Raw genomic sequence first — 25,457 nt, forward strand, 5'->3', positions numbered from 1 at the left:
GGTCCTCCCGCCGTTAGGGGCGCGGCGGCGGCGGCGTTCTCTCGGTCCTCCCGCCGTTAGGGGGCGCGGCGGCGGCCTCTCGGTCCTCTCGCCGTTAGGGGCGCGGCAGCGGCGGCCTCTCGCTCCTCCCGCCGTTAGGGGGCGCGGCGGCCTTTCGCTCCTCCCGCCGTTAGGGGGCGCGGGGCGGCGGCGGCCTCTCGCTCCTCCCGCCGTTAGGGGGCGCGGCGGCGGCGACCTCTCGGTCCTCCCGCCGTTAGGGGCGCGGCGGCGGCGGCGTTCTCTCGGTCCTCCCGCCGTTAGGGGGCGCGGCGGCGGCGTCTCTCGGTCCTCCCGCCGTTAGGGGGCGCGGTGGCGGCCTCTCGGTCCTCCCGCCGTTAGGGGGCGCGGCGGCCTCCCGGCACTCTATCTTGGGAGGGCGAAACCTGTTTTTGCGGTTTCGGTTTGGGGCGCCGGTTATTTTTGGTTGGGTGAGTGGTGCTCGGTGAAGACGCGGAGATGCCGCTGGGTTTGAAGCCGTCCTGCAGCGTGTGCAAGGCCAACTCCTCGACCATGTGGAGGAAGAGCAATCAGGGCGAGATCGTCTGCAACAACTGCGCCGGTAAAACCCCCGGCTCGGTGTCCGGCTCCAGCTCGGGGTCCGGAGCAGCCCCGGCCGCTCAGCAGAGCAACGGCGGCAAACAGGTGAGGCGGCGGCTGGAACTGGCTCCAGGAGAAGTGGGTTGTGAGCCGCCGGTCAGGCCAGGCCCTTCCCCCTCTGTCCAGAGGTTCCTGGAACTGGGAGCTGGCTGGGAAACGGAAGACACCGGGAGGGGATCCTGGGATCATTTCTGCTGCAGCACATTGACCAGGGAGATACAAACATGTACATTAAGAACAGGAGGAAGTCATTCGACCCTTTAATTCTTCTCCCCTATTCATTTAAATCATGGCTGATCCGACTGCGGCCTCAACTCCACTTTCCTATCTGCAACTCCCTTCCTCCTAAGAGTTTTGACTCCCTTGTTACTGAGGTATGTATGTATCCTATCGCTACTGCTCTCTAGAGAAGAGTTCAAAAGACTTCATCTCATTTTTGTCTTAAATAGGAGACCCCTTATATTTAAATCTGACCCTCCTAGTTCTAGACTGTCCCACAAGTGGAAATGCCTCCCCAGTATTCACCCTGTTGAGATTCCTCAGGCTGTTTCAATAAGGTCACCTCACATTCAACCTCTTCAACTTTTCATAAATAACCCTTTCATTCCAGGAATCAGTCGAGTGAACGTTCTCCGAACTGTTTCTAAAGAATCAAAGAATGATGCAGTGCAGAAGAGGCCCTTCGGCCCATCAAGTCTGCACCAACACATGAAAACACCTGATCTGACTAGCTAATCCCATTTGCCAGCACATGGCCCATAGCCTTGAACATTATGATGGGCCAAGTGCTCTTCCAGGTACTTTTAAAGAATGAGGCAACCTGCCTCTACCACCCTCTCAGGCACTGCGTTCCAGACCGTTACCACCCTCTGGGTTAAAAAGTTTTTCCTCAAATCCCCCTAAACCTGCCCCTCACTTTGAACTAATGTCCCCTCGTAACTGACCCTTCAACTAAGGGGAACACCGGCAGCAGGGTGGCACAGTGGTTAACACTGCTGCCTCGCAGCACCAAGGTCCCAGGTTTGATCCCGGCTCTGGATCACTGTCTGTGTGGAGTTTGCACATTCTCCCCATGTTTGGGTGGGTTTCACCCCCAACAACCCAAAGATGTGCAGGGTAGGTGGATTGGCCACGCTAAATTGCTGGGTCACTGTCTGTGTGGAGTTTGCACATTCTCCCCATGTTTGGGTGGGTTTCACCCCCAACAACCCAAAGATGTGCAGGGTAGGTGGATTGGCCACGCTAAATTGCCCCATAATTGGAAACCATTAATTGGGCACTCTAAATTTATTTTTTAAAAGTTAAAGGGAAAAGCTGCTGCCTATCCACTCTGTCCATGCCCTTCATGATCTTGTACACCTCGATCTGCTCGCCCCTCGGTCTTCTCTGCTGCAACAAAAACAACCCAAGCCTATCCAACCTCTCTTCATAACTTAAATATTCCACCATAGAATCCCTACAGTGCAGAAGGAGGCCATTTGGCCCATTGGGTCTGCACCGACCCTCTGAAAGAGCACTCCACCCAAGCCTGCTCCGCCACCCTATCCCAATAACCTCTTAACAAAACCTACACATCTTTTGAACATTAAGGGGCAATTTAGAATGGCCAATCCACCTAACCTGCACATCTTTGGATGGTGGGAGGAAACCCAAGCAGACATGGGGAGAAAGTGCAAACTCCACACAGACAGTCACCCAAGACCGGAATTGAACCCGGGTCCCTGCTGCTGTGAGGCAGTAGTGCTAACCACTATGTAACCATGCTTCCCTCCCAGGCAACATCCTCCAGTGCAATCTCATCCTTCCTGTAATCTGGCGCCCAGAATTGCACAGAGTACTCCAGCTGTGGCCTCACCAAAGTTCTATAAAAGCCCAACATGACCTCCCTGCTTTTGTAATCTGTGCCTCGATTAATAAAGGCAAATGTCCCATATGCCTTTTTCACCACCCTGTCGTTCTGCATTTGGAGATCTGTGGACAAACACGGTCCCTTTGTTCCTCGGAACTTCCCAGTGTCATTCCTTATCACATTACTCCTTCCAGAGTGTATCGCCTCTCACCTTTCAGGGTTAAATACCATCTGCCTCTTGTCCATACCGTCTATATCTTCCTGTAATCCAAGACACCCAACCTCACTGTTAACCACCCAACCAATCTTTGTGTCATCCGGAAATTTACTGATCCTACCCCCCACGTGGTCATTTATGTTGTTTATATCAATGACAAACAATAGCTGACCCAGCACAGGTCCCTGTGCCATGCCACTGGACACTGGCTTCCAGTCACTAAAGCAGCCTTCTGTCATCACCCTCTGTCTCCTACAGCTAAACCTATTTTGAATCCACCGTATCAAGTCACCCTGTATCCCATGTGCATTTGCCTTCTTTATAAGTTTCCCATGTGGGATCTTGCCCAAAAGCTTTGCTGAAATCCATGTAAACTACCTCATCTACACACCTGGACACGTGCTCAGAAAATTTGTTCGGCATGACCTCCCTCTGACAAAGCCATACTGATTATTCCTGATCAAGCCTTGCCTCTCCAAGTGGAGATGGACTCTATCCTTCAGAATTGTCTCCAATAGTTTCCCTACCACTGATGTAAGACCCACCGGTTTGTAGTTCCCTGGCTTACCTCACCAACTTTCTTAAATAGTGGGGCCGCATTAGCTGTTCTCCAGGCCTCTGGCAACTTCCCGAGGCCTGAGAAAATTAAAAATTTGTGTCAGACCCCTGCAATCTCCTCCCTCGCCTCCCACAGCACACTGGGACACAATTCATCTGGACTGGAGATTTGTCCACTTTTAAGCCTGCCAATATCTCCAATACCTTGTCCCTCCCTATGACAATTTGCTCAAGATCCTCACACGTCTCTGTCCCAGAGGTATATATCTTCCTCCTCATTCTCTTGAAGACAGATATGAAGTATTTGTCAAACACCTGACCAATGTCCTCTGGTTCCACCCACAGATTTCCCTGTTGTTCCCTAATGGGCCCTACTCTTTCCCTTGTTTACCTCTTCCCATTGATATACTTATAGAATATCTTGGGATTTTCCCTACTTTTACCAGCCAGCGCTTTCCCATAGCCCCTCTTTGCTCTCCCAATAGCTTTCTTGAGTTCCATCCAGCACTTTCTGTACTCAATTAATGCCTCCGTTGATTTGCTCCCTTTGTACTTGTTAAAAGCCTCTCTTTTCCTTCTCATCGTACCCTGAATGCCTCTGGTCATCAGTGGTTCTCTGGGATTGTTACTCCTTCCTATTATCCTAGAGGGAACATGTTAGTCCTGTACCCCCTCCATTTACTTTTTAAAAACATTTTAAAAAATGTTATTAGGGTTTTCACAAAATAACAACAGAATGAAAAAGAAACCCAATAAAATTAAATACAGAACAAAGTAAAACAACCCCCGTGCCTCTCTCCCCCTATACATAAATGATAAATTAACACCCCGAGTTAACACAAAGCAAATATATACACCCCCTCAGACCCCCCCCCCAGTGTAAATAAACAAAAATAAAATAGGACCCCCCCCCCCCCCCCCCCCCCCCCCCCGGGCTGCTGCTGCTACTGACCAATGTCTACCGTTCTGCCAGGAAGTCCAAGAACGGTTGCCACCGCCTAAAGAACCCTTGTACCGATCCCCTTAAGGCGAATTTCACTCTCTCCAATTTAATAAACCCCACCATATCGTTGATTCAGAATTCCACGTTTGGGGGCCTCGCATCCCTCCACTGAAGAAGAATCCTTTGCCGGGCTACCAGGGACGCAAAGGCCAGAATACCGGCCTCCTTCGCCTCCTGCACTCCTGGCTCCCCTGCAACCCCAAATATTGTGAGCCCCCAGCCCGGCTTGACCCTGGATCCTACCACCCCCGACACCGTCCTCGCCACGCCCTTCCAAAATTCCTCCAGCGCTGGGCATTCCCAGAACATATGAGTGTGATTTGCTCCCTGAGCACCTAACACACCTGTCCTCACCCCCAAAGAACCTGCTCATCCTTGTCCCGGTCATGTATGCCCTGTGCAGCACCTTAAACTGTATGAGGCTGAGCCTCACGCACGAAGAGGAAGAGTTCACCCTCCCTAGGGCATCTGCCCACGTCCCCTCTTCGATCTCCTCTCCCAACACCACCTCCCACTTTTCACCTCCACCACCGAGGCCTCCTCCTCCTCCTGCATCACCTGGTAAGTTTACGAGATCTTCCTCACTCCAACCCACCACCCCCTGAGAGCACCCTGTCCTGTACTGTGCATGGCAGCAGTCGTGGCAATTCCACCGCTTGCCGCTTGGCAAATGCCCTTACCTGTAAATATCTGAAGGTGTTCCCCGGGGGGGAGCCCGTACTTCTCCTCCAGTTCACCCAGGCTCGCGAACTTCCCGTCCACAAACAGGTCCCCCAACCTTCTTAATCCTGCCCTGTGCCACCCCGAAAACCCTCCATCTATTCTCCCTGGGACAAACCGATGGTTCCCCCATATTGGGGTCCACACTGAGGCCCCAACTTCCTCCCTGTGCTGCCTCCACTGCCCCCAGATTTTGAGGGTAGCCGCCACTACCGGGCTCGTGGTATACCTCATTGGAGGGAGCGGCAGCGGTACCGTTGCCAGCGCCTCCAGACTTGTACCCTCACAAGACGCCGTCTCCAGCCTCTTCCATGCAGCCCCCTCCCCCTCCATCACCCACTTGCTCACCATTGCCACATTGGCAGCCCAGTAGTACCCACAGAGGTTGGGCAGTGCCAGCCCCCCCCCCCTATCCCTACTCCGCTCCAGGAACACCCTTCTCACCCTCGGAGTCCCTCTCGCCCACACAAACCCCGTTATGCTCCTATTGACCTGCCTAAAGAAGGCCTTCGGGATAAACATGGGGAGGCACTGGAACAGGAACAAAAACACATCCCACCTCTTGAACTCCTCCTCCATTTGCTCCACCAGCTTCGTGAAATTAAGTCTATGCAGGGCCCCCCAGCTCCTGGCCACCTGGACCCCCAAGGACCTGAAGCTCCTCTCCGCCCTTTTTAGTGGGAGCTCGCCAATCCCCCTCTCCTGGTCCCCTGGCTGAACCACAAACAACTCGCTCTTCCCCATGTTGAGCTTGTACCCTGAGAAATCCCCGAACTCTCTGAGGATCCTCATTACCTCCGCCATTCCCCCCCACCGGGTCCGCCACATATAGCAGCAAGTCGTCCGCATAGAGCGACACCCTATACTCCTCCATGCCCCGCCCCAACCCCCTCCAGTTCCTCGACTCCCTCAGTGCCATAGCCAGGGGCTCAATCGCCAGTGCGAAGAGCAGGGGGGACAGGGGACACCCCTGCCTCGTCCCTCGATGCAACCAAAAGTACTCAGACCTCCTCTTGTTCGTGGCCACACTTGCCATCGGGACCTCGTACAACAACCTAACCCACCTGACAAACCCCTCCCCAAACCTCTTCAGCACCTCCCACAAGTACCCCCACTCTACAATATCGAAGGCCTTCTCAGCGTCCATCGCCACCACTATCTCCGCCCCCCCTCCCTCGCCGGCATCATAACGTTCAGGAGCCTCCGCACATTCGCGTTCAACTGCCCGCCCCCTTCACGAATCCCGTCTGGTCTTCGTGGATCACCTGCGGCAAACAATCCTCAATTCTCGTGGCTAAGACCTTTGCCAGCACCTTGGCCTCTACATTTAACAACGTAATCGGCCTGTAAGACCCACACTGCAGGGGATCCTTGTCCCGCTTCAGGATCAAGGAGATCAGTGCCCGGGACATCGTCGGGGGCAAAGCCCCCCCCTCCCTTGCCTCATTCAAGGTCCTAACTAGCAACGGGCCTAACAGATCCACATATTTCTTGTAGAATTCGACCGGGAAACTGTCCGGCCCCGGTGCCTTCCCTGCCTGCATGCTCCCTATCCCTTTGGCCAGCTCCTCCAGCCCAATCGGGGCCCCCAATCCTGCTACCAGTCCCTCCTCCACCTTCGGAAACCTCACTTGGTCCAGAAAGCGGTCCATCCCTCCCTCCTCACGCGGGGGCTCCGACCGATACAATTCCTCATAAAAGACCCCATTGATGTCAACCCCACTCTGTACCACACTCCCTCCCCTATCCTGAACTCCCCGATCTTTCTAGCTGCGTCCCGCTTCCGAAGCTGATGCGCCAGCATCCAACTTGCCTTTTCCCCATACTCATAAATCGCCCTCTGGGCCTTCCTCCACTGCACCTCCGCCTTCTTGGTGGTCAACAGGTCGAATTCGGCCTGGAGACTACGCCTCTTCCTCAACAGTCACTCCTCTGGCACCTCCGCATGCCTCCAGTCTACCCTCACCATCTCCCTCACCAGCCTCTCCCTCTCCCTCTGCTCTCTCCTCTCCTTGTGGGCCCTAATGAAGATCAGCTCTCCCTTAACCACCGCCTTCAGCATCTCCCATACCAACCCCACTCGGATCTCCCCGTTATCGTTGGCCTCCAGGTATCTCTCTATGCTTCCTCGGACCCACTCACTCACCACCTCGTCCGCCAACAGCCCCACCCCCAAGCGCCACAGCGGGCGCTGGTCCCTCTCCTCCCCCAGCTCTAGGTCTACCCAATGCGGGGTGTGATCCGAAATGGCTATCTCCGAGTACTCGGTATCCTCTACTCTCGCTATCAGCGCCCTAATAATAAAGAAGTCGATCCGGGAATAAGCCTTATGAACATGCGAGAAGAATGAAAATTCCCTAGCCCCCGCCCTTGCAAATCTCCAAGGGTCCACCCGTCCCATCTGGTCCATAAACCCCCTCAGCACCTTAGCCGCTGCCAGCTTCCTACCTGTCCTAGACCTGGAGCGATCCAGTGCCAGATCCAACACCGTGTCAAAGTCACCCCCCATTATCAGGCCCCCCACTTCCATGTCCGGGATCCGACCCAACATGCGCCGCATAAAACCCGCATCATCCCAGTTCGGGGCATGCACATTGACCAGCACCACCATCTCCCCTTGCAGCTTACCATTACGTACTTGCCGCCATTGTCTGTCACAATGCTCGATGCCTCGAACGACACCCTCTTTCCCACCAAGATCGCCACCCCCCCGATTTTTGGCATCCAACCCTGAGTGCCCTACCCACCCCTTCCTCAATCTTACCTGGTCTGCCACCTTCAGGTGTGTCTCCTGGAGCATGACCGCATCCTTCAGGTGCGCGAACACCCGGGCCCGCTTGACTGGCCCGTTCAGTCCCCTTACATTCCAGGTTATCAGCCGGATCGGGGGGCTACCCGCCCCCCTCCCTGCTGACTAGCCATAACCCCTCCTTGGCCAGCCACGCACCCGCACTCCACGCCCGGCCCGTTCCCCACGGCGGCAGACCCCCGTCCCAAACCCCTCTACTCACTCCAGCTCCCCCTTGACCATAGCAGCAGCAATCCGGTTCCCCCCCACACCCCCCAGCTAGGATCCCTCCTTGCTGCTTTACTCCCCCCATTGCACTCCCGCAAGTCAGCTGACTCCTGCTGACCCTGGCTACTCCCGCCTCTCCTTTGACTCCTCCCATTGTGGGACATACCCTCCTCCTCCATTACCCATCCACAGGCTCTCTGCCTCCCCCTTCCATCCCAAGCGCGGGAAACAGCCCTCGTTCCCCGCCCCCTCCAGCCTTCAGCGCAGGAAAAGGCCCGCGCTTTCCACCTGCCCGGCCCCGCCACCTCTGTCGCCGGTCCTTTTACAGGCCCAGTCCCCTCACCCCCGACTCAGGCCTCACCCTCCGCCGCGGAGCCCCATCCACCCCTACCGGCCATCCACCCCTACTCCATTTACTTACCCCCCTCCAAGAGTCCACCCAACAGACCCAACCAAAACAGTGCCCAACCCACCCTAACCACCCTCATCGAACCAAACAGAAATAAGAGCAAAGAACCCCCCCCTCAAAGTGTAACACCCCAACAGCAATCCCAGATCACCCATCCCGACCCTCAGTTTGTGTCCAGTTTCTCGGCCTGGACAAAGGCCCACACCTCCTCCGGAGACTCAAAATAATGGTTCTGGTCCTTGTAGGTGAACCACACTCGCGCCGGCTGCAACATGCCAAACTTCACCCCCCCCCCCCCCCCCCTCCTCTGTGCAGCACCGCCTTCGCCCGATTGTACCCGGCCCTCTTCTTCGCCACCTCCGCACTCCAGTCCTGGTATATTCGAACCTCCGCATTCTCCCACCTACTGCTCCTCTCCTTCTTGGCCCACCTGAGCACGCTCTCCCGATCAGCGAACCGATGAAACCGCACCAACACTGCCCGCGGCGGCTCGTTAGCCTTGGACCTCCTCGCCAGCACTCTATGGGCCCCTCCAGCTCCAGGGGCCCCTGGAAGGACCCCGCTCCCATCAGCGAGTTTAGCATGGTGACCACATAGGCCCCCACGTCCGGCCCCTCCGGGAGGCCTAGAATCCGCAGATTCTTCCACCTCGACCGATTCTCCATCTCCTCGAACCGCTCCTGCCATTTCTTGTGGAGCGGCTCGTGCGCCTCCACCTTTACCGCAAGGCCTAAGATCTCGTCCTCGTTGTCGGAGACCTTTAGTCGGACTTCGCGGATCGCCACCCCCTGGGCCGTCTGGGTCTCCAGCAGCTTGTCGATAGAAGCCTTCATCGGCTCCAGCAGGTCCACTTTAATCTCCCTGAAGCAGCGCTGGATAACCTGCTGCTCCTGCGCCCACTGCATCCACGCTGCCTGGTCCCGCCCGCCGCCATTTTGCTCTTCTTCCCTCGCATCTTCTTTGGGTTCACCACCACTTTTTTAGTCGCCCCGCTCCTGGTCCAAGCCATACACTGTTGGGGGAACTATTGCAATCTGCTTCCCACACCGGGAAACGTCGGAAAAATGCCGTTGGGGGCCCTGAAAAGAGCCCAAAAGTCCATTTTTAGTGGGAGCTGCCGCATGTGCGACTTAGCTCCACACAGCCGTAACCGGAAGTCCTCCATTTACTTTTTGAATGCCCCCCTCTGCTCTTTTTAAAAAAATTTAGAGTACCCAATTATTTATTTTTATTCTAATTAAGTGGCAATTTAGCGTGGCCAATCCACCTAACCTGCATATAAGAACTAGGAGCAGGAGTAGGCCATCTGGCCCCTCGAGCCTGCTCCGCCATTCAATGAGATCATGGCTGATCGTTTGTGGACTCAGCTCCACTTTCCGGCCTGATCACCATAACCCTTAATCCCATTATTCTTCAAAAAACTATCTGTCTTTACCTTAAAAACATTTAATGAAGAAGTCTCAACTGCTTCACTGGGCAAGGAATTCCATAGATTCACAACCCTTTGGGTGAAGAAGTTCCTCCTAAACTCAGTCCTAAATCTACTTCCCTTTATTTTGAGGCTATGCCCCCTAGTTCTGCTTTCACCCGCCAGTGGAAACAACCTGCCCGCATCTATCCTATCTATTCCCTTCATAATCTTATATGTTTCTATAAGATCCCCCCGCATCCTTCTAAATTCCAACGAGTACAGTCCCAGTCTACTCCACCTCTCCTCGTAATCCAACCCCTTCAGCTCTGGGATTAACCTAGTGAATCTCCTCTGCACACCCTCCAGCGCCAGTACATCCTTTCTCAAGTAAGGAGACCAAAACTGAACACAATACTCCAGGTGTGGCCTCAATAACATCTTATACAATTGCAGCATAACCTCCCTAGTCTTAAACTCCATCCCTCTAGCAATGAAGGACAAAACTCCATTTGCCTTCTTAATCACCTGTTGCACCTGTAAACCAACTTTTTGCGACTCATGCACTAGCAAACCCTCTGCGCAGCAGCATTTTAAAATATTTTATCATTTAAATAGTAATCCCTTTTGCTGTTATTCGTACCAAAATGGATAACCTCACATTTGTCAACATTGTATTCCATCTGCCAGACCCTAGCCCAGTCACTTAACCTATCCAAATCCCTCTGCAGACATCCAGTATCCTCTGCATTTTTTTACCACTCATCTTCGTGTCGTCTGCAAACTTGGACACATTGCACTTGGTCCCCAACTCCAAATAATCTATGTCAATTGTGGGCCCAACACTGGTCCCTGAGGGACACCACTAGCTACTGATTGCCAACCAGAGAAACACCCATGAATCCCCACTCTTTGCTTTCTATTAATTAACGAATCCTCTATCCATGCTACTACTTTACCCTTAATGCCATGCATCTTTATCTTATGCAGCAATCTTTTGTGTGGCACCTTGTCAAAAGCTTCCTGGAAATCCAGATATACGACATCCATTGGCTCCCCGTTATCTACTGCACTGGTAATGTCCTCAAGAAATTCCACTAAATTAGTTAGGCACGACCTGCCCTTTACGAACCCATGCTGCATCTGCCCAATGGGACAATTTCCATCCAGATACCTCGCTATTTCTTCCTTGATGATAGATTCCAGCATCTTCCCGACTACCGAAGTTAAGCTAACTGGCCTATAATTACCCGCTTTCTGCCTACCTCTTTGTTTTTTAAATATGTTTTCATTAAGAATTTTTCAATAACAATATTTTCCACCTTACAAACAACACCCCCCCCCCCCCCCCCCCCCCCCCCCCCCCCCGTAACAAAGAAAAGAAAAAGAACTTGCGTGGCAAGACATGAACATGACAAGTCAATAAGATACAAAACTTTGTACATTGGATTCTTCCCGTACATGTCAGTTTCCGGATCATTCATGTGTTTTCTTGCCCCCCAGAGGGAACCCCCCCCCCCCCCCCGGTTGCTGTTGCTGCTGTCCGACCTTCATCTAACGCTCCGCGAGATGGTCTAGGAACGGTTGCCACCGCCTGTAGAACCCCTGCGCAGACCCTCTCAAGGCAAACTTTATCCTTTCCAACTTTATGAACCCAGCCATATCATTTATCCAGGCCTCCATGCTGGGGGGCTTCGCCTCCTTCCACATTAGCAAGATCCTTCGCCGGGCTACTGGGGACGCAAAGGCCAGAATGCCGGCCTCTTTTGCCTCCTGCACTCCCGGCTCGTCCACTACTCCAAATAGTGCCCCCAACTTGACTTGACCCGGACTTTCACCTCCTTAGATACTGTTCCCGCCACTCCCCTCCAGAACCCCTCCAGTGCCGGGCATGACCAAAACATATGGACATGGTTCGCCGGACTTCCTGAGCACCGCCCACATCTGTCCTCCACCCCAAAGAACCTGCTCAGCCTCGCCCCCGTCATATGCGCTCTATGAACCACCTTAAATTGTATCAGGCTAAGCCTGGCACACGAGGAAGAGGAATTAACCCTACTTAGGGCGTCAGCCCATAGTCCCTCCTCAATCTCCTCCCCCAATTCCTCCTCCCATTTACCCTTCAGCTCCTCTAACAAAGCCTCCCCCTCTTCTTTCATCTCCTGGTATATCGCCGACACCTTGCCCCCCCGGCCCATACGTCCGAAATCACCCTATCTTGAATCCCCTGTGCCGGGAGTAACGGAAATTCCCTCACCTGCCACCTCACAAACGCCCTCACTTGCATGTACCTGAAAGCGTTTCCTGGGGATAGTCCAAACTTCTCCTCCAGCGCCCCTAAGCTCGCAAACGTCCCGTCAATGAACAGGTCCCCCATTCTTCTAATCCCTTCCCAATGCCAGCTCTGAAATCCTCAGTCCATCCTTCCTGGGACAAACCGATGGTTGTCTCTGATTGGGGACCACACCGAGGCTCCCGTCGCACCCCTGTGCCGTCTCCACTGCCCCCAGATCTTTAGCGTTGCCGCCACCACCGGGCTCGTGGTATACCTTGTCGGCAAGAGCGGCAGCGGTGCCGTCACCAGCGTCCCCAGGCTCGTTCCTTTGCAGGACGCCATCTCCAACCTCTCACCCCTCTCCCTCCATCACCCACTTACGGATCATTGCCACGTTGGCTGCCCAATAATAACCACCCAAATTCGGCAACGCCAACCCTCCTCTATCCCTGCTACGCTCCAAGAACCCCCTCCTTACCCGCGGGGTCTTGCTCGCCCACACAAATCCCGTAATGCTCCTGCTTACCCTCTTAAAAAAGGCCTTGGTGATCACAATTGGGAGGCATTGGAATACAAAAAGAAATCTCGGGAGGACCACCATTTTAACCGACTGTACGCTACCCGCCAGCGAGAGTGGCAACATGTCCCACCTTTTAAAATCCTCCTCCATCTGTTCCACCAACCGCGACAAATTAAGTTTGTGCAGTGCCCCCCAGCTCCTAGCTACCTGAATCCCCAAGTATCGAAAGCTCCTTTCCGCCCTCCTCAACGGTAGGTCGTCTATCCCTCTTCCCTGGTCCCCCGGATGGATCACAAAGAGCTCACTCTTTCCCACATTGAGCTTGTAGCCTGAAAAGTCTCCAAACTCCCGTAAGATCTGCATTACCTCAACCATCCCCTCCACTGGATCCGTCACATACAGCAACAGGTCGTCTGCGTACAGCGACACTCGATGTTCCACTCCCCCTCGAACCACCCCCTTCCATTTCCCCAACTCCCTTAACGCCATGGCCAAAGGTTCAATTGCTAATGCGAACAGCAGAGGGGACAGGGGGCACTCCTGCCTCGTCCCTCGATACAGCCGGAAATGCTCCGACCTCCGCTGGTCCGTGACCACACTCGCCACGGGGGCTTTATACAGGAGCTTAACCCAACTGATAGACCCTCCTCCGAACCCAAACTTCCTCAACACTTCCCAGAGATACTCCCACTCTACCCGATCGAAGGCCTTCTCCCCGTCCATGGCTGTCACTATCTCCGCTTCTCCCTCCACCGATGGCATCATTATCAAATTTAGGAGCCTTCGCACATTAGTATCTAACTGCCTACCCTTTACGAATCCCGTCTGGTCCCCGTGAATCACCCCTGGGACACAGTCCTCAATCCTCATGGCCAACATTTTTACCAGCAACTTAGCAGCGACATTAAGGAGCGAGATCGGTCTATACGACCCACATTGCAGTGGGTCCTTATCCCGCTTCAAGATCAAAGAGATCGTCGCCTCCGACATTGTTGGGGGCAGGGTCCCCCCCTCCCTTGATTAATTGAAGGTCCTTACCAGCAGCGGGGCTAACAGGTCTACATACCTCCTGTAGAACTCCACCAGGAACCCATCCGGCGCCGGGGCCTTCCCTGCCTGCATGCTCCCCAGTCCTTTAACCAGCTCCTCCGCCCCAATTGGCGCCCCCAAACCAGCCACCTCCTGCACCTCCACCCTTGGGAACCTCAGCTGATCCACGAATTGCCACATCCCCTCTTTTCCCCCTGGGGGCTGGGACCTATACAGTTCCTTGTAAAAGGCCTTAAAAGCCTCATTCACTTTCCCTGCACTCCGCACCGTAGTTCCCCTGCCATCTTTGACTCCACCTATTTCCCTCGCTGCCATCCTCTTACGGAGCTGGTGTGCCAGCATCCGGCTCGCCTTCTCCCCATATTCATATATCGCCCCCTGTGCCTTCCTCCACTGTGCCTCTGCCTTCCCTGTGGTCAACAGGTCGAACTCCGTCTGGAGACTTCGTCTCTCCCTGAGTAGTCCCTCATCAGGAGCCTCTGCATAGCTCCTGTCCACCCTTAAAATCTCCCCCACTAACCTCTCCCTTTCCCTGCCCTCTCTCTTCACCCTGTGAGCCCTGATGCAGATGAACTCTCCCCTGACCACCGCCTTCAGCGCCTCCCATACTACCACCTGCACCTCCCCGTTGTCGTTAACCTCCAGATACCTTTCAATACACTTCCGCACACTTCCTCGTCTGCCAGCAGTCCCACATCCAACCTCCACAACGGGCGTTGGTCCCCCCCCCCCCCCCAGCTCCAGCTCCACCCAGTGCGGGCATGGTCTGAAATGGCTGTGGCCGAATATTCCGTTCCCTCCACTTTCGGGATCAATGCCCTGCCCAGAACAAAAAAATCTACCCGGGAGTAGGCCTTATGTACGTGGGAGAAAAAAGAAAATTATCTGGCCAAAGGCCTGGCAAATCTCCACGGATCTACTCCCCCCATCTGATCCATAAACCCCCTAAGCACCTTGGCCGCAGCCGGCCTCTTCCCTGTCCTAGATCTGGAATGATCTAATGCTGGGTCCAGCACCGTGTTAAAATCCCCACCCGTTATCAAACTCCCTACCTCCAGATCCGGAATACGCCACAACATCCGTTTCATGAATCCAGCATCGTCCCAGTTTGGGGCATATACATTCACCAGTACCACCTCCGTCCCCTGCAACCTACCACTCACCATCACGTATCGGCCTCCCTTGTCCGCTACTATGTTCTTGGCCTCAAACGACACCCCCTTTCCCACCAGTATTGCCACCCCTCTATTCTTCGCATCCAGCCCCGAATGGAACACCTGTCCCACCCATCCCTTCCTTAACCTGACCTGATCTGCCACCTTCAGATGTGTCTCCTGAAGCATGACCACGTCTGCCTTCAGTCCCTTTAGGTGCGCGAACACTCGGGCCCTCTTAACCGGCCCATTTAGGCCTCTCACATTCCACGTGATCAGCCGGATTGGGGGGTTACCTACCCCCACCCCCACCCCCCGCCGACTAGCCATCCCCTATCTTAGGCCAGTCCCGTGCTTGCGCCTCCCGCACCCTCCAGTTCCCCGCCCGCTAGATCCACATCTAGCTCTTTTGCTCCCCCCATATTACTTCCGTGAGTCAGCTGACTTCTGCTGACCCCGGCTTCCCCCGCCTTCCCGTTGATCTCCCCGTGTGGGAGTCTCTCCTCCTCCTTACCTTCCTCCACCCCCCCCCCCCCCCCCTTTTTGGCGCGGGAAAAAGCCCGCGCTTTCCTGAACCGGCCCCGCCCCCTATGGCGCAGCTCCTGTTGCGGCCATTATCCCAGTTCACTCATCCCTGAGTCTCACCTCCCTCCAGCACCAACGCCCACATTCCCCAGCATCATCATGTGTACAGAAAAGAAAAAAGGAAATTTTAGGAATTTTAACCAGAACTCTACCCACATCCCCATCCATCGTCCCACCCATGAAATATTCTTTACCCATATTTACAACCCCATATACAACCACATCCCCTCAGTTCGAGTCCAGTTTTTCCGTCTGAATAAAGGTCCAAGCCTCTTCTGGCGTTTCAAAATAATGGTGTCGGTCCTGATAAGTGACCCACAGTCGCGCAGGCTGCAGCATGCCAAACCTGACTCTTTTTTTTATGCAGCACCGTCTTGGCCCGGTTGAAGCCAGCTCTCCTCTTTGCCACCTCCGTGCTCCCATCCTGGTATACTCGGATCACCGCGTTCTCCCATCTACTGCTCCGCACCTTCTTGGCCCATCTCAGCACACTTTTTTTGTCCGCGAAGCGATAGAACCTTGCCACTATCGCCCTTGGTGGCTCATCAGCCTTGGGTCTCCTCGCCAGGACCCGGTGAGCCCCTTCCAGCTCCAGGGGGGTCGGAGAGGCCTCCGCACCCATCAGCGAATGGAGCATCGTACTCATGTACGCCCCGGCATCAGCTCCCTCCACTCCTTCGTGAAGACCCAGAATCCGGAGGTTCTTCCTCCTCGACCTGTTCTCCAGGACCTCAATTCTCTCGGCCCACCACCTCGTGCGCCTCCATTTTTACTGCCAGGCCCAGGATCTCGTCCTCGTTGGTATTCACTTTATCATTCACCTCACGAAGCTCCACCGCCTGGGTCTTCTGGGTCTCCTTCAGCCCCTCGATCGCCAACAGCATTGGCACCAGCACCTCCTTTTTCAGCTCCTCCACACACCGCTTGAGGAACTCCTGCTGGTCTGGCCCCCACGCTGCTCGCTCTCCGCCATCTTGCCGTTTTCCCCTCGTTTTTGTCTCTGCTGCAGGGCCTCTTTCCTCGTCGTTTCACCGCTGATCTCTGCCATATATTGTGAGGGGGACCTCACTGCACCTTCCCACACGGGAATAAATCGAAAAAAGCTCCTTTGGGGCTCCTCTGGAGAGCACGAAAGTCCGTTGTCGCGGGAGCTGCTGAAACGTGCGGCTTAGCTCCGCATCGCCGCAACCGGAAGAGCCTACCTCCTTTTTTAAACAGTGGTGTCACGGTTGCTAATTTCCAATCCGCCGGGACCACCCCAGAGTCTAATGAATTTTGGCAAATTATCACTAGTGCATTTGCAATTTCCCTAGCCATCTCTTTTAGCACTCTGGGATGCATTCCATCAGGTCCAGGAGACTTGTCTACCTTTAGCCCCATTAGCTTGCCCATCACTACCTCCTTGGTGATAACAATCCTCTCAAGGTCCTCACCTGTCATAGCCTCATTTCCCTCAGTCACTGGCATATTATTTGTGTCTTCCACTGTGAAGACCGACCCAAAAAACCTGTTCAGTTCCTCAGCCATTTCCTCATCTCCCATTATTAAACCTCCCTTCTCATCCTCTAAAGGACCAATATTTACCTCAGCCACTCTTTTTTTGTTTTATATATTTGTAGAAACTTTTACTATCTGTTTTTATATTCTGAGCAAGATTACTCTCATAATCTATCTTGCTCTTCTTTATAGCTTTTTTAGTAGCTTTCCCTTGCCCCCTAAAGATTTCCCAGTCCTCTAGTCTCCCACTGATCTTTGCCACTTTGTATGCTTTTTTCTTCAATTTGATACTCTCCCTTATTGCCTTAGATATCCATGGTTGATTTTCCCTCTTTCACCGTCCTTCCTTTTTGTTGATCTTTTGGGTTGTGGGGGTGACACCCACACAGACACGGGGATAATGTGCAAACTCCACACAGACAGTGACCCAGAGCCGGGATCCCCACTGCTCTTCTGTAGATTTCCCCACAAGTGACTCTTTCCAGTCGATCTTGGCCAGATCCTGCCTTATTTTACTGAAATCCGCTCTCCACCAATCCACAACCTTTTTTTGCAACTTGTCCATTTCATTGTCCGTAACAAACTTAACTTGTACCATGTTGTGGTCGCTATCACCATCACATCAACCGCCTGTCCAGCTTCATTCCCCAGAATTGGGTCCAGCAATGCACCGTCCCTTGTTGGACCATCTGCATACTGAGCTAAAAGGTTCTCCTGTATGCATTTTTTTAAAAAACTGCATTCCATCTAAGCCTTTAACACATTGACTATCCCAATTAATGTTGGGAAAGTTGAAATCACCTAATATAATTACTCTATTATTATATTCATACACCTCTGCGAATTGTGCACATATTTGCTCCTCAATTTCATGTTGACTATCTGGGGGTCTATAATAAGTAGACCGAGCAATGTGGCAGTTTTTGTTCCTAAGCTCTATCCACAAAGCTTCATTTGATGTCCCCTCTCAAGATATCTCTCCTTACTACAAAGACTGACTCCTAAACTTTTAAAAATAAATTTAGAGTACCCAATTATTCTTTTCCCAATTAAGGGGGAATTTAGCATGGCCAATCCACCTACCTTGCACATCTTTAGGTTGTGGGGGTGAAACCTCTGCAGACACAGGGAGAATGTGCAAACTCCATACAAACAGTGACCCGGGGCCGCGATCGAACCCGGGTCCTCCGCGCCGTAGGCAGCAGTGCTAATCACTGCTCCACCATGACGCCCACTGACTCCTTAACTAATAATGCAAGCCCCCTCTTTTATCTCCTTCACTGCCTCGCCTGAAGATTATCTATCCTGGGATGTTGAGCTGCTAATCCTGCCCCTCTTTCAACCACGTCTCCGTGATGGCTACCATATCTCAATTTCACGTGTAAATCCTTGCCCTTAACTCATCCGTTTTACCTGTAATACTCCTGGCATTAAAGTAGGGGCCATACTGCCTTGCTTACTACCTTGAAACTTAATAGCCTGTATTCCCTCTGACTTGATTGTCTTTCTGTGTTATGCTGTGTCCCTGTTCTGCTAACAGTCTGCGTCCCTTCCCCTGCCGAATTGGTTTAAACTCCTCCCAACAGCACTAGCAAACCCGCCGGCAAGGATGTTAGTCCAGCTCAAGTTCAGATGTAGACCGTCCAGCTTGTACAGGTCCCACCTTCCCCAGAAACAGTCCCAATGGTCCAGGAATCTTAAAACCCTCCCTCCTGCAACAGCTCTCAAACCATGCATTCATCTGCGCTAATTTCCTATTTTTGTACTTGCTAGTATGTGACATTGGGAGTAATCCAGAGATTGCCACCCGCGAGGTCCTGCTTTTTTAGTCTACTACCTAACTCCCTGAATTCTTGATGCAAGACCTCATCCCTCTTTCCACTTGCGTCAACGTGTAACATAGAACCAAGCACAAACTTGATGGGCTCATTTTGTGCTGGAGCTTAATTCAAACTTAAATATTTGTTATTCATGAAAGACAGGGCAGAAATGAGCAATATTGTAGGATTCAGAAATCCAATTTAACTTTAATTGTAAGACTCTGGGCCTGACCAAGTATGAGACCACTCTGGATACAAGTGTGTTCAGACAAGATTCACCAATTTATTGAGTTATCAAAATGACAGCAGAAATGACAAACCAAATAGTAGATGCAGCTACTCCACAGTGGAACTTTGAATCTCGGTCAGCTGGGTCGCTCTCTTTCTCCAATATTCTTCTTTCTTTTAACTTGTATCTTCTTTCTGTGCCTGGTATCACCGAAAAGCAGGTCTTATTAACTCTTTCCAAATTACAGCCGCAACCTGACCAGTGGTATCGCTGAACTATGATTGGTCCATGTAATCCATGATTAGATTATGGTTGACTAGGTGAGGCATATACGGTGGATGCATGGCCATCTCCTGATGTCAATTCTTCAGGATAAGAAACACGATTCGCTCATTGTCTCAGACTTCGTGTATTTAGTGTGAATTTCTAATTAAATCAGGCACTTGTAGTGTCTGGGAGTGTTGTTGATTAGATCAGTTTTTAAATGCCTGTGCTTTTTGGAAGGCCTCTTGCTGGGAGATACTGTGGCTGTTGTGTTTAAAGTGGTTATTTTACTTTTAGGACCGATTGCAAAGCTATTTATAATTTTAAACAAAGCAATATCGACCTAATACAGAGAACTATGCAGTGGTTAACACTTAAAAATATATACAAAGTGTGTGTAACAAAAGTGGATTACAATCATGGGCATTTAAAAGGTGGGCTAGGCAAAATATTCTTAAACATCAGTTATGGTTGGTACAGCCGCATTGATTAAAGTCAAAAAGATTGGATAGTTCCAAATCTAATCATCCACTAACAGTTAGATCCTTTGATTCCGTATTATAACTAAGCTAAACTGCTAACTCCTACGATATGATGTTGAAATGCTATTAAAATTCTCAATGGTTAAGTATTAACTGGCTATTTGGTCATTAAGGAAACTATAATTGATATGAAAATAGAAAACGCTGGAAGCGCTCAGTCAGTCTGGCAGCATCTGTGGCGAGAGAAACTAAGTTAACATTTCATGTCTATGTTGTTTCATTAGAGCTATTGTTCAGGGGTAACTTGTTCTTATCAAACATTTTCCAGTCAAAATTGCTCAATGACAACTGCCAATCCCATCCTGCAGGCCGTGGCAAGTTCTGCTAATCCACTTTCTGTTCAAATTAACTCAGCGTGGACTTAGAAGTTGGGAAGCGTTTAGCCCATTGAGGGACCTCTCCTGACGCAATGTGACTTGTCTTGTCCCCTATTTCGTTTTTTTGAGAGCCACCTTGTTAGTATTTCTATGTAGTTATTTTTGCTGAGCCCACTCTTGAAAAGATTTCAGCAAACTACTTGATCTATGTTGGTGTTTCTTGAGCTCTATTAATTGCACAGATGACGTTAATAACATATTCCTTCTAAGCAACGACAGATGAACTCAAACTTGGAGATGCCCTTATCACTAAATGAGCCCAGATGTTATTTTAATTAGTTAATTTGTTAACTGTGTTGGGCTATCTTTAATATTCTGTTGAAATATGGTATTTAGTAATGCATACCCAAAATATATTAATTTCGGAGTAACTCTGAAGTTACTTGTTCATTTTCATTATTTTTTGTGTTTTGACAGGCAAAGCAAGAAATCCACAGGCGCTCTGCAAGGTTACGGAACACAAAATACAGGTCCATGCCACCTGCTGAAAAGAAAGTTTCTACTAAAGGAAAGGGACGTAGGCATATATTCAAATTGAAAAATGTAAGGCGGTTCAAAGATGCAATTTTGAATATTTAAAATTATGGAGGACGGAGGGGGAAATTCTTGAAGCAATGGGGCGGTTATCCTTGATCTATGTTATACCATTTCATCATAGATTGAAAAAATGATCTAATGTACAATACTTTCTGACAACCTTTCTCTGTGCCATACTCATTAATTTTTGATGCCTTATTTGTGTTCTTTGAAGTAAATCTCCATCCTGAATTGCTGATTGGATTTTTTTTTTTGCATTCTGGTAAGTAATGGATCCCTTATTAAAATTAGAACTTAAAAGAACCAGGATGTGTATGAAGGACTAACTTGTCTATATCTGTTCCTGTGATTTATTAAAATCTCTTTTTTTGATGAAAAACTTCAGAAAAAATAGTTTTGCAGTGAGAACCTACTCTCATGGTCCTTGTACCATGACAGCAACAGTTATTTGTTTGGACAGTTCCAGGAACTGAACTTGCCAGTAAACTCTCAGTTGATGGCCGTTGTATCATTTAGCATTGTGTTATTGGGGGAGTACATTTCACCCTGTTTCTCATGGACCATTTGACATGATGCAGTGGGTTTTACTCATGCTTCTCTCTTAAATCCATTACATCAACTAATGGAGCAATTCCTGTAAAAAGCACATGGCAATAACAATTCAGCTTTGTGGAATCTCAATGATTTGGTTTTGACTTGGAGCACTGACATTTATAAAGGACCTACTGGCTTTCAGAATAGTAAAAGAAGAGTATTAGATATTGCATTTTCCATAGCACTGATATACTTGCATGATGGATGGTCCTGTAGCTCAGTCTGGGGTGCACAGTCATTTGCTCATGGAATAATTTCCCCCTCCTGTTTTGGGCTCTTCATTGCCATTTCCCAAACTTTAGTTGTCGGGCTTTTAATGGCCCATCTCCAATTCCCAGCTTCACATTTCTCAACAGTTGATAGGTTGGATAATACACAAAAAGCCAATGTGAATTCAAATCAAATTTCCTGCACTCTTGAGGGGGAATCAGCATGATTGGTTGAATGTTTCATACAAATGTGCAGATTTTGTTTCTTTGTTTGTAACCTTATACGTACGTGCATGTAGAGTCTACGGTGAATTGACTCCTCAGTCCTTGCAAGCTATCACTCCATCTCCAGCGTTCCTTTCCTCACAAATTCCTGAACGTGTTGTCATCTCTTAAATCCAGACCCATCATTCCTGGAATTCCATGGTTGAATGCCTCCAATCAGGTTACCCCCCCCCCCCCCCCCCCAATGTCATAGCACAAAAATGGCTCTCATTAAAGTCAAATGATACCCAAATTGACTCTGACAAAGATCCTAAAATTTGATTCCTTGTTTTAAATCCTCCATGGCCTCAGTCCTCCCTGTCTGTAATCTCCTCTTGAGATATTTGTACTCTGCTAATTCTGCCCCCTTGTGCATCCCTGATTTTAATTAATCCACCATTGGTGTCTCACTCCTCTCTCTCTCTCTCTCTCACTCTCTCTCTCTCTTGCTTCTCTCCCTCTCAAAATCCTACCTTTCTGACCAACATAAGGGCATCTTATTATTATCACATTATTTATTAATGACTTGGATGATGGCATAGAAAGTCATATATCCAAATTTGCTGATGATACAAAGTTAGGTGGTATTGTAGAAAGCCCAGATGATAACATAAAATTGCAAGGAGATATTGACAGACTAGGTGAACGTGAAAAATTATGCCAGGAGGAATTCAATGTGAGCAAGTGTGAGGATATACTTTTTGAACCAAAAAAGGATAGAGCAGAGTACTTTCTAAATGGAAAGTGGTTAAGTACAATGGATGTCCAAATAAATTTGGGGATTCAAAAAGGCTAATGGAATGCTAGTCTTTATAACTAGAGGATTGGAATATAAAGACACGGAAGTTATCCTGCAGCTATACAAAACTCTGATTACACCCCATGTGGAGTACTGTGAGCAGTTCTGGGCACCATGCCTTAGGAAGGATATTTTGAACTTGGAGGTGGTGTAAGGTTGGTTTACAAAAATAATACCTGGATTTACAGGGGTTACGTTACAAGGAGAGATTACACAAATTAGGCCTGTTTTTGCCAGAATGTAGAAGGTTATGGGGTGATCTGATCGAAGTATTCAAGACATTAACAGGGAAAGACAATGGAGATAGAGATAAACTATTTCCACTGGTTGGAGATTCTAAAACTAGGAGGCATAGTCTAAAAGCTAGGATGTTAGGAAGCAGTTCTTCATGCAAAGGGTGGTAGAGATATCGCTTCTTTGCCTTTTGGCTAAGATGAGCGTGAGGTCAGGTGTAAGGCCTGGATCTGGTATGTCTCTGTTGTGGGGACCATGAATTGGATTCAATTTGAATTGGTTTTTGGAGCAGGCAAGTAGCTGGATTAGGGGTCTGCCTCTGTCCACACTCTGAGCTCTGGCTTTGTAACTCTGCTAAAGTAATTTTTAAAAAGGGTGGTAGAGATTTGGAACTCTCTCCTAGGAACAGCAGTTGAAGCTAGAACAGTTGTTAATTTTAAATCTGAGATAGATAGATTTTTGATAAGCAAAGATATTAAGGGATATGGGCCAAAGGCACCAAAAGGCAGTGTTCGGCCACATCAGCCATGACCTCATTAAATGGCGGGCCAGGCATGAGGAGATGAATGGCCTACTCCTGTTCCTATGTTTCATTTGCTCTAATATTTCTATGGTTTGGTGTCAGCTTTTGTTTAATACACTTGTGAAGCATCTAGAACATTTCATTCCATTAAAGTTATTGAATTTAGAATAGTATTTTGAATGTTTGTTGGGAATAGTTTGAATTTTCATTTACAGAAACTGCTGTGGTATTTTGCAGCCAATTAAAGCACCAAAATCTGTCTCTACGATAATCACATCTGAATCAATTTTCTACGGGGTAAGAACATTTTAGCAGTATGTCATTTTGTTTTTTGTTTTATGTATCTATATGGAAAACATCTACTGGAGAAAATGCTTACGGCATATTTGGGGAAACTATTTGCATGAATCAGCTAGTGCAAGACCTATTCATGGAAAGTTACATTGTTGCGATCCCGAGATCGATAACTTGTTTAAAAAAATATTTTGATTCCCAGGACTTAAAGCAATTGCTCAATCAGATTTAAGTTTTGAGACTTTTACTGCAACAAACAATGTCCATGCTGCATATATACTGCATAGCACACTTGCCACAGAATTGCAGTCTTCAGCAAACAGGCTAAAGTGTCTCCCAGTTTCCAACGGGTTCACACCTTCCCGTTTTGCCAAGTCACAGTGTCCAGTAATCATTGAAGGTCCACTCTCTTTTTGGCACTCCCAAAACAATTTTCAGCAGTATGACCCACTCAGGAATTTCTTCTCTCTGCCCACTAAAGCAAATCTTTCAGTGTCTTTTCAGCCAGTGGACATGTTTCCCCAGCATTCTGCCTTGTAGCTAACTCAGAAGTCAGCCTTTTTACTCTGCAGACCACAGCAACCTTATCTCTCTGTCTCTTCGAAGTCCCTGAGACAAAGTCTGCACCAGCAGAAACATCAGCATCTGCTTTTGTTTTCAGGTGTTAAACCTAACATACAACCTGGCGCCCTGGTTTCCATGGTAACCAAGCCGCACAGATTTGTCAGGCAGAACCCGTAGCAGTTTACTTGACTCTCCATTCACCATTTTGCCTTGAACACAATCCAAAGCATAATCATATTAAACCTCCCATTCGTAACAATATATTTAATTGTTAATGGTTAATTCTCAACTCTGGTAGTGTGCCCCTTTAAGGGGAGGGTTCTTGGGAGGGCCATGTGACTTGTTAGGCCAATTGGGCCGCAGCGCTTGAATCCTGGGGCTGAGCGTGGGTTTTCCGAGCCAAAGTCATCGGTAGTATTTTTTTAATATGCATTTAGTGTACTCAATTATTGTTTTCTAATTAAGGGTCAATTTAGTGTGGCCAATCCACCTCTTCTGGGTTTTGGGGCTGAGACCCACACAGACACGTGGAGAATGTGCAAACTCCACACGGACAGTGACCTGGGGCCGGGATCGAACCCGGGTCCTCGGCACCGTGAGGCTGCAGTGCTAAGCACTGAGCCACCGTGCTGCCCTATTGGTAGCATTATTATCATTCTCTATACATAGTTATATTGTTAATAAATAATTCTATAGTTTCTCTGCTTGGTAGTTGCCACTCCTTCCAAATTTTTAGATCAACAATTTACTACTTTGTAATCTTTAAATAATGTATTTTGTCTAGTTTGAAATGTTGCTGAAATTTCAGAAATTAGCATTCTAGAAATTGTGTACTTCCCCAGTTTCTTGAGCATTATTTTATCTTAGTTTATCCTACACCTTACCCTATGGGAACTTGTCCTTCTAGTAGTTTTAGGGTGAGATGCTCCCTGAAATTCCTGGTCTTCATTCCTAATCCATTGACTCATAGTAGATGTGGTTCAACTGATGCTAGCCAACCAGTTTTCACATGTAAATTGGTGTCCAGTGGTGTAGTGTGGTTGATCATGAAATGGCATAAATACCAAACTGGTCTTGTCCTCATAGAATCTGCATGAGTGCATTTTGAAGCAATCACTGAATTGTGCTCAGGAAGAGGAGGCTGAACTTACTTTCCCCACTGCCACCCTCAACTACTCCAAAGGGCACAAAGCCAATTCTAATGTTAATATTACAGCCAAGATCAGATTACACAACACAAACCAGTGATCACACCCAGGACCTATTCAGAATCTGTGACTCCCCATTATATTTACCCACTGGGTCATTAT

General features: G+C 49.7%; 1 protein-coding gene across 2 annotated transcripts in view; it reads left to right on the forward strand.

Moving 5' to 3' along the window:
• Window positions 1–392: 392 nt before the first annotated feature.
• LOC140406587 (GATA zinc finger domain-containing protein 1-like) overlaps window positions 393–25,457 on the forward strand; it is a 30,257-nt gene continuing 5,192 nt past the window's right edge. Inside the window, exons 1-3 of one of the 2 annotated variants that reach the window (XM_072494589.1) lie at window positions 395–681; window positions 20,547–20,672; window positions 23,527–23,586. In XM_072494589.1, the coding sequence (XP_072350690.1) occupies window positions 496–681; window positions 20,547–20,672; window positions 23,527–23,586 (372 nt within the window). In that variant the 5' untranslated portion in view covers window positions 395–495. Of the gene's footprint in view, window positions 682–20,546; window positions 20,673–23,526; window positions 23,587–25,457 lie in introns of both variants that reach the window. The other variant, XM_072494590.1, reaches the window with a different exon arrangement.

This window comes from Scyliorhinus torazame, unplaced genomic scaffold (assembly GCF_047496885.1).
Source record: "Scyliorhinus torazame isolate Kashiwa2021f unplaced genomic scaffold, sScyTor2.1 scaffold_677, whole genome shotgun sequence".
NCBI lineage: Eukaryota > Metazoa > Chordata > Chondrichthyes > Carcharhiniformes > Scyliorhinidae > Scyliorhinus > Scyliorhinus torazame.